Raw genomic sequence first — 12,704 nt, 5'->3', positions numbered from 1 at the left:
GCTAGTAGTCTTTAAAAAGACTGAACTTCAGTGTAGCTTAAAAACAAATGTTGAAGGGCTTAGACAAAGGCAGACAATCTGACTCCTAATGTGTTTTGAGTGCCTTGATTATATTGGAATAGTTGCAATAGTGTAATTGTTCAATTCTAGAACCCCCAGGATGGATTCAGTCGTTTGAAGAGGTGGATTATGATTGGTGACCATCACCAGTTGCCGCCAGTCATTAAGAACATGGCTTTTCAAAAGTACTCCAACATGGAACAGTCTCTTTTTACACGGTTTGTTCGTGTTGGAGTGCCAACTGTTGACTTGGATGCACAAGGAAGAGCAAGAGCAAGGTAAGACAGAAAATCCTTTGTCTAGCTTGTAAGAAAGTAACAAGTTAAAAATGAGAGAAGGGCACACATAGCTGCGTAAACTGGTTTTTATTGTTAGGACGGGAGTTTACAAAGCTTGAATTTTAATTTCAGCTTAGACTACGAAGGCAGACTTTACTTCTCTGCAATCAGATTAATTTCTTCATTATTGTTTTTATATAGTAGTACTCTGCTGTTGCATGAGTATTTTAATAAAATTCATCATAAAATTTTAATAATTGTAATATTTTAATATTTTTTCACAATAAAATTTTAATAAAATTCATAGGTGCTTATGGAGTTTTTTTACAAATGAAACTTGGCAGAAGCTTTATTTTCTAAACTAATATTTAGTATATTCAAAGTTAAATAAAAATCTGGTTTATTTACCATTTAATATATAATAATTTCCTTAAAGACTGTAAAAGGCTGCTTTTCTGTAGTATTTCAGGAGAGATGATCCAGAGATGGGACACATTCAGGTTGTCCTCATAAGAACAAAAAGCCTTTTTTATAATATAGGAGATGCTGCGACTGTAGTGTAATAGCTTTTCTTTTTTATCTATGTATTTGTCATTTCACTGTGGTAATTTAAATACCAGATTTATTGATTGTGTGCATTGCATATTTGTGATGTCATATTAAGAAGGAAAAATAAAACTGAATAAGAGAAAATTGCTCCTTTTAAAATCTTGCTACTCTAGGTTTAGTTCCAAATCCTTATTTTAAGCATAAAGTGGAGTCAACAATATAAAGGATTACTTCAGTTTTTTTCATGTAGGAAATGTTTGGAATCTAGAATATTATTTTCTAGTCTTATGAATGACAGTTCAGTATGATTTTTAAAATGAAGATTTTATCTGAATGTGCTGGTGAATAAAGTTTGTTTTACAGAATCTTAGTGAACTTCTTAGTGATAAGAGAGCAAAAGTCCTTTGTTTTGCAAGTATTTTCTTGATCAAGAAATTACTTCTCGTGCTTTGTCTTTCGTGATCACAAGTAGCTTCCCCATGAGCTATCTGCTTTTTGAGCTGGTCTGGATATTGTTGGGCATTTGTGAATGAGGCATTTTGTTAGTATTACTGTCCCTATAAATATCAGGAATCATTCAGAATTAGGTAGATTTTGTTTGTTTTCCTTCATGTCTTGTGTTAATACTAGGCAATACACAAAATAAATAAGGAAATCAATTTATTTTTACTGTAAGAAACTTTACCACAGTTACTGCAGAAAATAATTTTTTCCGTATTCCTTCTGTTTTGTAAAGAAGGATTAATATTTCTTAAGTTTTGTTACGCATGAAAGTTTTCGCTAGAATTCCTGCAAAATTGTAGCTTGATCAAGAGGAACAGACTTAAACCTGAGTGTGCCACATTGACATGGCATCTGAAGTTTTCAGTGAGAGAAACAAAACAGAATCACGACCTTAAAATAATGTTGCTGGATAGATTGTTCGAGTGTGTTCATTTATATATGTACAGGCTGCCTAGCACAATTACTCTTTTCACTGAAAACCTACAGAAGCCCTGATCTTGTATGCAAGTGAACTCTCCTGAGTGAGGTAGAGCCTGCTGTAGCTCACTGTGTGTGCTTCGTGTCTGTGTGCTTTTGAACAGTTTGTGTAACCTCTACAACTGGCGCTACAAGAACCTGGGTAACCTGCCCCACGTGCAGCTTCTGCCAGAGTTCAGAACAGCCAATGCTGGCTTTTTGTATGACTTCCAGCTTATAAATGTAGAAGACTTCAATGGTGTAGGAGAGTCTGAACCCAATCCTTATTTCTATCAGGTAAGGGAAGTACTAAAAACAGTAAACTGACATTCAATTCATGTTTTCAGATAATTGAGTCATGTGTATGATTTTTTTCCTTCTTTTAATGAATTTTGAATGTTAAAAATGAAGACATTGTGTTGGGGCTTTTGCTCGGTGAATTACTTCGTTTTCTCATTGTTATGGGAGGGATGAGACTTGGTGTAATTAATTAAAAAACATAATTTTGACCTAAGGCAAATTAAAGTCCATTGTAATTCAGCTGTACCATGATAGTGAAAAAACAGTAGCATTTCCCCTGAACACAAAGAAATGAAGTTTGCTTGGTTGCTCATACCTGAGTTTGAAGAGTCACTGTGTTGATTTGATTTATAGGTAGGAATGCTACAATGCCCATTCATAAAAGAACAAAACAGTGCTGCCAGTAATATACATAAGAGGCGTAGAGACATTGAGGATGAAGTAAATTGCAAAAAAAAACTTAATCTTGGAGTTTCTCAACTAAGTTTTCAAACTCTCAACTAAATTTTGTAATTAAGCCATCATCAACAGTCTCTATTTCTCTTAAATTAGGAAAACATTTTACACTTGTAATGAGATGCTTATATTTTCAGTCCTTTTATTTTTCTTATTTTAAAAACTGGTGAAACAAACTACGGTGCCCAAAATAGCAAACTTGGGCTTTGGAAAAATTAGAGCTGGAGCGATGTGCAAGTTAAGGAGTTTTATTCAAACATGGAATTAACACCTTATATTTTGCTCAATATTATGTAAATCAAACAGTACACTTTATGATGATAATACTTATGTTCATTTTTCCCTCTGAAGATCACTGAGACTTATGCAAATCTTTGTTTTTAAAAACGTATGAAATATATTCGTAGGTTTTGCTTGGGTTCTTCTCAATACTTTTTCAGTACAAATTAGTGTGCTGCTAGAGAAGAAAGCAATGGTTAATCATAATCTACTTTATCCCATTGCTAGACTGAGGACAGGATTTGTTGGAGAGATTATTTTGATTTTGTTTTTGAAACTCTAACATGCAAGTAGTAAAAAGTTGTCCAGTGGAACACAAACAGCTGAAAGGAGTGCCTGATAATTGAGAGTGGGAGCGCTGCTTTAGAGCACTCTTTGGCTAAAGAAGATTAAGAACACTGACATGAGGACACAGAACACACTTCTCATTATATCAGTACTCCCATGTGCACACTCTTCTAATACTTCCTACCATTACTTTTTTTTTGGTGATCTTGATAATTGAATGATATTTAGCAGAGTATGTTGGTGGCATTCAAAGTTTTTCATGAGATAACAGATTGTTGTTGTGTGTAATTTGCTTTGTGAATTTGGGCTTTTCTTTCCAGAGTTAAAGGGGATTAAAATTTGTAGAATAGCTTTACACCCACAGGTGTTTGATATGCCTGGCAACTGCATTTTCCAAGTAATGCAGAGCCCACTTAGTCAGAAAAAATAAATGAGGCTGGTATGTCCAGCCTATTCAAACATACGCCAAGTGGGGATAAAATTCTTTATATAAATAGAGCAGGAGTAAATGTCAGCATTTGAGAACCACTTTTTAACCTGAAAGATAATTTTTGTTGACAGAAAATGGATTTAAATAGGCTATGAATAACTTCAGTCTGGAAATAGAACAAAGCTTCCCATAGCCAGAAGAGTGGTACTTTGAGACAGACTCATAAAGTAATGACAGAGAAAGTTACAATATACGAAATAACAGCTGGTAATTTGTAATTGAATAGGATGGTCTGCAGTGGAAATAACTGGATTTGATAATCCAGATGTCTGTCTCCTAATTAATACTTGAAAGGACTTTATTTATAATACTGCAACTAGTTCTTTCTTTCAGTTTACTGGGGAGTGAGTCATTGCAGCTTTTTTGGCTGACTGGAACTTTGGAGTAAATATTGCGAAGTTTCAGTCAGTGCCTAATAATAATATTAATGTAGATATTTTTAGCACTTGTCTGAAAAGGAATGAGAATGAAGGTATTAAACCTACTTGCGGTTCTTTCATTCTTTCAAAGTGGCTTGTATGAAGTGAGCAAAGAATCATCAGATCCAGGGACATTTCTCTCAGCACTAAAATATTTGTCTAAATACCTGACAGTGTCACAGGTGTTATTCTTGGTAACCTTACATGATGAGTAACCCTTTTTTTGTCTTTTTCTTCATGTCTTTATCTCTTATTTTAAACTTTAGAATCTTGGTGAGGCGGAGTATGTTGTGGCAGTCTTCATGTATATGTGCCTGCTTGGTTATCCTGCAGACAGGATAAGTATCCTGACAACATATAATGGACAGAAACACCTGATCCGTGATGTCATTAATCAGCGATGTGGAAATAATCCTCTGATTGGAAGGCCAAACAAGGTGACTTTGAAAGTATTTCAGTCATTGCAGTAGTTCTGGTTTCTGTGGTTTTAAATTGTCATATTGAAAATCAGGCTAATTTAATCTATACTTATACAGGTATCTGTGGAAGTATTTCCTGTTTAACCACATATTTATGAACCTACATTCTATGGAATTTCATAGATAAGTGCCCTTGTTTTTGCCTGTTGATAATGTGACAGAGTGAAGTTGGTGTAGGTGGAAATACTACAGGCTTTGTGGAGAAGAATAACTCTATTTTTGTCCTTTGTTTGTCCTCAATAATAATATCATTCCCTAAATCACATCATTAGAAAGATCCACCCAGAGTGGAAATTGTTTGATAGAATGTGTGATCACGAATTGGAAGAAACAAATAAATAATATAGTTATAAATGTCCGGTGCTAATTCTACAGGTTAAAACTGTATTGCAAAGCTAATGGCTTTCCATAATCTTTTGGTATTAGCACCTTGCTTCTCTGTCCGAATTTAAACAAAAAGAGGTAAAAGAAACAGTATACAGTCAGACAAAATCTCCTCTCAACATATTCCAGAAAAAAACCCAGGCTTTTTGTTAGAGGCCAGCTTAATCAGTTAAAGAATTTTCTCTTCTTGTTTACTGCAATCTCAGTCCAAAGTCAATGTTAAAATTTTGGTGTCATATTTTAATTGAAATGGCAAAGATTAACCTATAGAGTTTTTTTCTTATTTTTTAATTCTCTAGGTAACAACTGTGGACAGGTTTCAAGGCCAACAGAATGATTATATTCTGCTTTCCCTAGTGCGTACCAAAGCTGTAGGCCACCTTAGGTATGTAAGAACATCTTCTTGTAGTGCCATAGCAGTACTTGTACTCTGTATCACATACAGAATTGTTTACAGTACATTATACAAAAAATTCTGTTGTATGAGTGTGTAGTGGAAATGAAGTTCTATGCTATATATAATAATGAAGTTCAGACAGACTTCCTTTTATAACTGTCTGGTACCCTCTTCTTGAGCACTTTATCCTTTGGTAATGGCTCTTACCCTATAATTAGTTTATGTTGCTGCAGATAGGCTGATCTTGGTTTCACCCTAGCAGAAATGATAGGACTCTAGTACTGTTGAGCAAATGCAGGCTTAAATTTTCTCACAGATCCTTTCCTGTAATCAAGATTTTTTTTTTTTTTTAAATTTTGCATCAGAAGTGTTTGATCATTGCATAGTTGCATTATTGTGTGTAGTTTTAAATGTTTGCACTTTTGGTTTGGGATGTGATGGAGAAGTCTTGTCTAATTTTAGGTAGATAGGTGAGTTATCAAATTCATCTTTACTCATTCAGATACAGAAATAGTATTGGGATTTTTTCCTCAATGTTTACTCTCAACTTTACTTCTGAGGTGTAGGAAAATAGTAGAGGGTGGTTTTTCATAGTGGTATTGGTACAGTGAACCAATATATTTATGTTTCTATATAATGGTACTAGAATTTGCTAGTTATTGTAACAATGTGTAGGGAAAAAAAAACTAAAGACAAGATAGTATTTGGGCAGGTGATTTTATATTTCTTTTAATTAAGACTCCCATGTATGTCTAGTTATTTTTGTTGCAAGTGTGTCATCGGTGAAAAAGAACATTTGATTTTATTTTCTGAAGGGATGTCCGACGATTAGTCGTTGCCATGTCAAGAGCCAGACTTGGACTTTATATCTTTGCAAGGGTATCACTATTTCAGAACTGTTTTGAGCTGACTCCAGCTTTCAGCCAACTCACAGCTCGACCACTTCACCTTCATATTGTTCCCACAGAATGTTTTCCAACAGCAAGACAGGTAGGAACAGCTGCATTTTGGTGGCTGTAATGGGTGTTTGTATTTGCTTGCTTTTTTTGAGTGGGCTGTAAGAAGTGAAACTATTTTCTCTGCTAGACTGTTGCCTCTGTTTCTTGGCTTTGGACCAGGCTGCCCAGAGAAATGATGGAATCACCATCCCTGGAAGTATTTAAAAAAAGTTGTGGATGTGGCACTTGAGGTTATGGTTTAGTGGTGAACTCAACAGTGCCACTTGATGATTGGATTTTGTTGATATTAGAGGTCTTTTCCAACCTTAATGATTCTGTGATTCTATTAATAACTCCGTGGAGTTATCTTTTGTCACGATACACACCAGTTGGTTTTAATTGATGTTTCCACGGAAGTTAATTATCAGTATAATTGAAGTGTCAGTAGCTGTTGCTTTTTCCTGAGTTCTGCCTGTGTTAGTGATTCAGTATTTTTCTTTTTGTGGTCAAAGGTTTTTTAGTTCTTACATGTTTTGGTTTTGTTATGAAACAAAATAATGTTATTTCTCAAGCAAAGCTACAATAAAGCTACTCATTTCTTATTTGAAGATGTAAAATTACATGTAATCGAGTAATTCAGGATTACAAGTTAATTTTTTTTCTCTTAAAATTGGTTTCAGTATCGTGAGAGTTTTGCTGCTGAGCTAGGTTCATAAGTACGAAAACCTAATTTGTAATACTGCATTAGATCTTTAGATAAAGGTACGTATTGAGGATCTAAGCACAGGCACACAGCAGGATGCTAAATGAAGAAACAAGGAGCATATCTGCTCTGCTTTCTGAAGCTTTGAGAAGGGATGCCTGCATGCGCCCAAAACTGGTACAGCTCTTTCCCTGGTCTTTCAGATCAGCTGTGCAACAAGAATGCAACAAGCATGGTCAGTGAGTGTGAGCAAGGAGCTGGGCTGCACCAGGCAGGAGGCTAAATCCTAATCTGATCATAAACAAATTGTGCCTTTAATATGTTAAATTACTCTAGTCCAAAATGTACTTCATGCAGTAACAATCAGAACCTAGCCTCTCCTTTTGAAGTTTCTTCTTCAGGCTGCAGTATCATGATTGATCCTGTTCCCCAAAATGTAAGACCTATGCTTCCTAACTTTCCAAAGAATTCACCAATTCTTTTTTCTTTGAAAAGCGTTATTTAATTTCTTGGGGCTTTTGACTTCTAATACAGTTAAATAACCTTTGAATGGTGATTGTTTTGATTTTTCCCCCCCCCTTCCTTAGAATGGAGAAAGACCAGCTCACCAAATCCATGTTATTAAGAACATGCCTCAAATGGCTAACTTTGTCTACAATATGTATATGCACATGATACAGAGTACACGCCACCATCAACAGGTAAGGACCATCTAAGTTATGGAATGCATTTAAAATAAAGTCATTTTTCAGTAAATAGCATGAGAAGCTGTTGAAATTTTAAGTCTTTTTCTGTTATATTTAAAATTCAAGAAGTGTTTGTGACTGGAAGTGAGAATATACATTTGAGGTCTTGTAAAACGTTGCGGTAGCAAAAGCTGTATCTTCTAGTGGTTTTAAGGCCCCAAACCTGTCAGTGATTGATGACAAGTGCATTGATGGCTCTGTCTGGGCCAAAAATATCATTCATTAATACTAAAGAACTAGCTTGTCCAGTACTAATTTGAAGGAAACTTGTGTGTTACATTTCAGGTAAGTGTGTTGAATCTCCCTATTATCCAGGTTGGTTTCTGATGCCTTCAACAGACCTGTCTTTAACAACTCATACCCATAATTTTTCCCATGCAACATCGCATAAAATACTATGTGAATGTATTCAACGTTTGTGTATGTTGTATGTGTACATACATATTTGTATGTATTCAACATTTTGACCCTGTTGAATTTCCCTATTATCCAGGCTGGTTTGCAGCTGTAGTGTTTTTTGTTCTGGAGCAATTTTTTTCTGCCGTACTTCAGCATCAAGCAAAATTGCATGGGGTTGGAAGCAGTTGTAGACACTTCTGTACCTAGTTTTGTCCCTGTTTAATCCCTGAAGCAGAATTCAGAACCTATCAGAAAGTATTTGTAGTCTCGTGTAAGTCAGTGGAGTATTAAGGTAGCTTAGATAGTATGCTGAGCAGAAATCTGCCTTTACTCAGCATACTTGGAGCTGTAAAGCCTTGAGGTAGTTAAACCAAAAGGGAATGGTCTTAAATGCTACCCCTTAACTGCATCAGCTTTCACACAGTCTTTAGGGTCCGTCTTCTGTATATTACCTACATATTATTCTTCATATACTATATATTACCTATATATTGTATTACCTATAATTTATTCTTTCATGGTACTCTGAAGTTCCCCTATTGGTTTTTGCCCTTCTGAAAGATTTCCAAAAGTGGACAAAATAGATGTAAAAGGACACTGCTTACTCTGTATTAGCTGACTGTGGGAAGAGAATGTGAACATGGCTGTCCTTGAACAGGTAGTCTTAGAGGTCTAGGTCCTTTTCTTTAATGCAGGGATGTCTCTGTCACATCCTCTTCCTTTTTTTCTTTCACTTCCATGTTTCATGTCATACAGAACAGTGTAATCGGTAGAGATCAGAACCCAAAACTAACTGAACGTCAGGCTTTCAGACAGAAAATTTATTTTTCTCTGCATTTCTTAGACAGTGACTTCTGGATTTTATTTTTATTTCTGAGAGAAAGCTTCATCAAAATTTGAAGTGTTTTGTTACCCAGAAAAAGCCGTTTCCAGGCTGTCTGAACAGAGAGGTTACTTTCTCACTATTTTGAAGAAATGCTGTAATTACCTGTGTGCTATAAAGAAAAGGGGATATTACTAGAGGATATTACTAGAATTTCTTCTTACTGTAAATTTTTTTAGTAATAGTGAAGTAAGCTCACACTGGTTTTTTTAGAAACCCAGTCCTATAAGCACCTGACAAGACTTGCTTGGAAGCCAGTTTGTCTAATATAGATGGAGATCTTTCAGCCATGCAAAATGTTATGTGATGAAGACTTAGTAGATTGTGCAGTAGATTGGCCACATTTAGGTGTAAATGAATAGCCCTGTTAAAACAGGCAAGTGTATACATGTCCTGAAAAGCAGATGCTAGCATCTAAATTTTACCAAAAACCATTTGCTTGACACCTTAATCAAATATGGATGCAGTTCTCCTGCTAATACCTGTTACTCTTTTTGGCATCCTAATCTTATCCATTGCTAGCTAAAAATAGTTACAAAACTGTTTTCCTACTGTGACAGTGAATCACATTCTCCTTGCAGGAGAAGCTGAGAAGTGAACTACTGAAAAAAAGCAAAGCTGGCAGTAAATTTTTTTTATTCTATTCAGTACAACATTATTATTTTCCTTTTCTTTTATACTAGTCCTTACAGTAGTTGTAAAAAAGCACAGAGTGCATCTAAGTCACAAAAGTCTGAGTTTGTTGCATACATCAAAAATATATTTTTGTAAGATCTTTGATTTAGAACTACACTTTCCTGTGCACAGATGGATATAGAGACCAGTCTGATAACTTCAAGGTCTATAGAAAATGCTTTTTATATCTCTGCTGGTAATCATAATTGATTTGTAGATTTGTCTATGCAAATTTGTAATATTAGTGTCATCTAATTGAAGGTAAAACTTCACTGTAATTAAACACCTCATTTGTCATGTAATACAAAGTTGCCTTTTGAGCAAAACAAATGGTTAAGTTTTTCAAGAATGCATTTCATTACAATGATCTAAAATACTCTAAAGAAATATCCATCATGTCATGAAATAAGTTCAGGCTGCAAGAAGTGTGAGTGTTTCTGTTCATCCTGGAGCATTCATCTTTACTCTTCGGTTCAATGTATTCCTGGTCTTTTCTGTCCAGTTGTGTTACTTGGCTACCATTCCAGCCTATAATGTTTTACAAACTACTCTTTGGTTGTAAGCAGAACACTTGGAATACACAAAATCACTCTTTCAGAAGTACTGTGGGAAAATATTTAGCATTGTTTAACTGTTAGTGAAACTTGAATTGTTCTACGTTTACAGCTGTTCATGAAACTTGTGTAAGTACAGATAACATATTTTATAAGATGTTGCAAGGGGAAATTATGAGTTGTTAAAGACAGGCCTGTTGAAGGCATCAAATACCACGTTAAACATATGTTGGAGTTTGAAATGGTAACAGATGAGATTTGGGTAGAAATACGCATATTGCTCCAAGTAGGAATTTACCATAACCCTATTACTTGTGTGAGTGTTTGGGATAATGAAATGTGTTTTCTCTCCTTGAATTGGAAGTCCTGAGATTTTAACAACCTCTCTTCCGGAAAAAATGTATCTAAGATGACTATACTGTGACCATTACTCTAATTTTTTTTTATATATAGGACTGAAGTGCTTACAAATCATTATGGCTTCTAAATCTTCAGTGTTTGTTGTTAACTTGTTATCTAATGCAAAATCCTAAATATAAGGTGCATAGTTCAAGCTAAAGTGTAAAAACTTAAAATCCTTCCTTTTTCAATCATCCAGCATTTACTGCCCCCACCTGCCATGATTGAGGAACCAGAACCGACACAAGCTGGAGAGACTGAAGTAGATGGTGAAGTTCAGGGCATGCAGGAAGATGCAGCAGAAGAAAGTGAAATAGTGGAAGAAATGATGAAGGAAGGAGAATTGAATGTGGATGAAATGAATGAACATCAAAAAATGCCAGAACACCCTGGAAGAGACAGTGATAGTGGAGACAGTGAACCTGAGAATGAGACTGAAAAGTGATTGATGGAATCCTTGTCCTTCCCAAATGCATTTTGAGAAACTGGCAGGGAAAAGACCAGTTGGAAAAATAATTGCTATTTTTACATTGACTTTCATTAAATGGTAGCCTATGTAATACCTGTTTGGTATATTCTTCACTGAATACTTACTTGGTGGACAAGAAAGATGTTTGGCAAGCATTCTACTGAGTTCTTGTCACTACTGGTAATGTAATTTGTTTAATGGCCTCAAATTATATGCATTTTCCTTTTTATAAGTTGTTCAGTAAAGATGCTTTTTATACCAGTTTTGAGTATTTGACTCTTAATTCAGTCACCCATTTAACCTCACAAAGTATATTCAGTATAGATCAGACATGCTTTATGGTTTCCTTAGTATTTTGCCATGGAGAATTCCTTATGCAGAGCTGTGCTTGTATGCGCTGGGATGGTATTTTAAGCATAGGCTCAAGTTCATTAAGGTATGTGATTGTATGTCTGAGAAACGTAAATTGTCATGGGACTTGGAAGTGATCAAAAGCTTTATTGAATTTTGACCTTAGTGGATTCTCAGGATCCACATATATCATTCTGATGTTGTTTTTATTCTTTACGGAAGAAGGAAAGATGCAGCTTTTTAATAGCACTGGGTTCTAAATTAGTGTTTTGAAATAAATTTTTCTTGCTTGAAGAAGACACAGTAATTGCCCAGGCTGAAGCCACATGAGGAAGAAAAGAGAAAATAGTTCCCTGTATGCAGAATATGTAAAACATACAATATCTACATTAATGACGTAACGGTTGAGTGGGGATTTTTTAGGGTAACTTCTGAGTGCGCACATTTCATAAAGTGATCAGACAAAGGATTTGTCCCTGATTCATTATGAATACTTGCCATCATGTCAAATTAGTGATTTAATGAGACTTACGAATTTCCAAGTAGATTTTCAATACAGCAATAGCCATAAGAACACCTTTTGCTGGCAAAGGGAAAACTCTTGGATTTCAAGTGTTGCAGTTGTGAAGCTGCCAGATGGACTTGTTAGAATGATTAGAGAATAATTGACTTCCAAGCTTTCTTAACAGCATTGAAGTTCTTTTTTTTCTTAATATTTTTAAAGTATACTACAGGAAAAAACAGTATCAAGTTAAATGTATGCCAAGCTCCATGAAATGCATCTATTGCATACCAGTCTGTGCTGGGATCTCATCTGCCCTTGCCCCTGAAATTGTTCTCTCCCTTCTCTCAGAGGGGAGTTCAGGAGTAGCAAATCTACACGGTGTTCTTTAATGTTCTTCCTTTGCTGAAATGAAGTTTTCTCAAACAAGAAACTAATAATAATACAGAATTTGTGTTCCATCCTCTTGTGTTTTGATTTAAGGGAGTGTGTTGTTTATTACTGAATCGCCAGCGTTGGAAGAACAAATTGTGTTGAACATATGGGTATTAAGTTTCATGCAGTAACAATCATGTTCATGCAGAATTTAATACTCAGCCTTCAGGCCACAACTAACTAGCTCGAATGAGGACTGTCATCTTTTTCAGCTAATTTTCTATAAATACTGAGTTTGACAATCATTTACTTACTTTAGTATTTTAGGAATTTGAAAAGGGTTCTCCTGTTGTTCGGGATTTTTTTTCCAA

General features: G+C 35.2%; 1 protein-coding gene across 1 annotated transcript in view; it reads left to right on the top strand.

Moving 5' to 3' along the window:
• Positions 1–11,366, top strand: part of AQR (aquarius intron-binding spliceosomal factor) — a 49,265-nt gene extending 37,899 nt beyond the window's left edge. Inside the window, exons 29-35 of the mRNA XM_041460019.1 lie at positions 151–338; positions 1,973–2,144; positions 4,346–4,516; positions 5,242–5,327; positions 6,155–6,329; positions 7,568–7,681; positions 10,836–11,366. Coding sequence (XP_041315953.1) covers positions 151–338; positions 1,973–2,144; positions 4,346–4,516; positions 5,242–5,327; positions 6,155–6,329; positions 7,568–7,681; positions 10,836–11,081 — 1,152 coding nt within the window. The 3' untranslated portion in view covers positions 11,082–11,366. The remainder of the gene's footprint in view (positions 1–150; positions 339–1,972; positions 2,145–4,345; positions 4,517–5,241; positions 5,328–6,154; positions 6,330–7,567; positions 7,682–10,835) is intronic.
• Positions 11,367–12,704: the final 1,338 nt, after the last annotated feature.

The sequence above is a fragment of the Pyrgilauda ruficollis genome, unplaced genomic scaffold (assembly GCF_017590135.1).
Source record: "Pyrgilauda ruficollis isolate IOZ18807 unplaced genomic scaffold, ASM1759013v1 scaffold14, whole genome shotgun sequence".
Lineage (NCBI taxonomy): Eukaryota > Metazoa > Chordata > Aves > Passeriformes > Passeridae > Pyrgilauda > Pyrgilauda ruficollis.
Note: the sequence above shows the minus strand (reverse complement) of the source record. Positions and strands in the feature narration are given on the sequence as shown.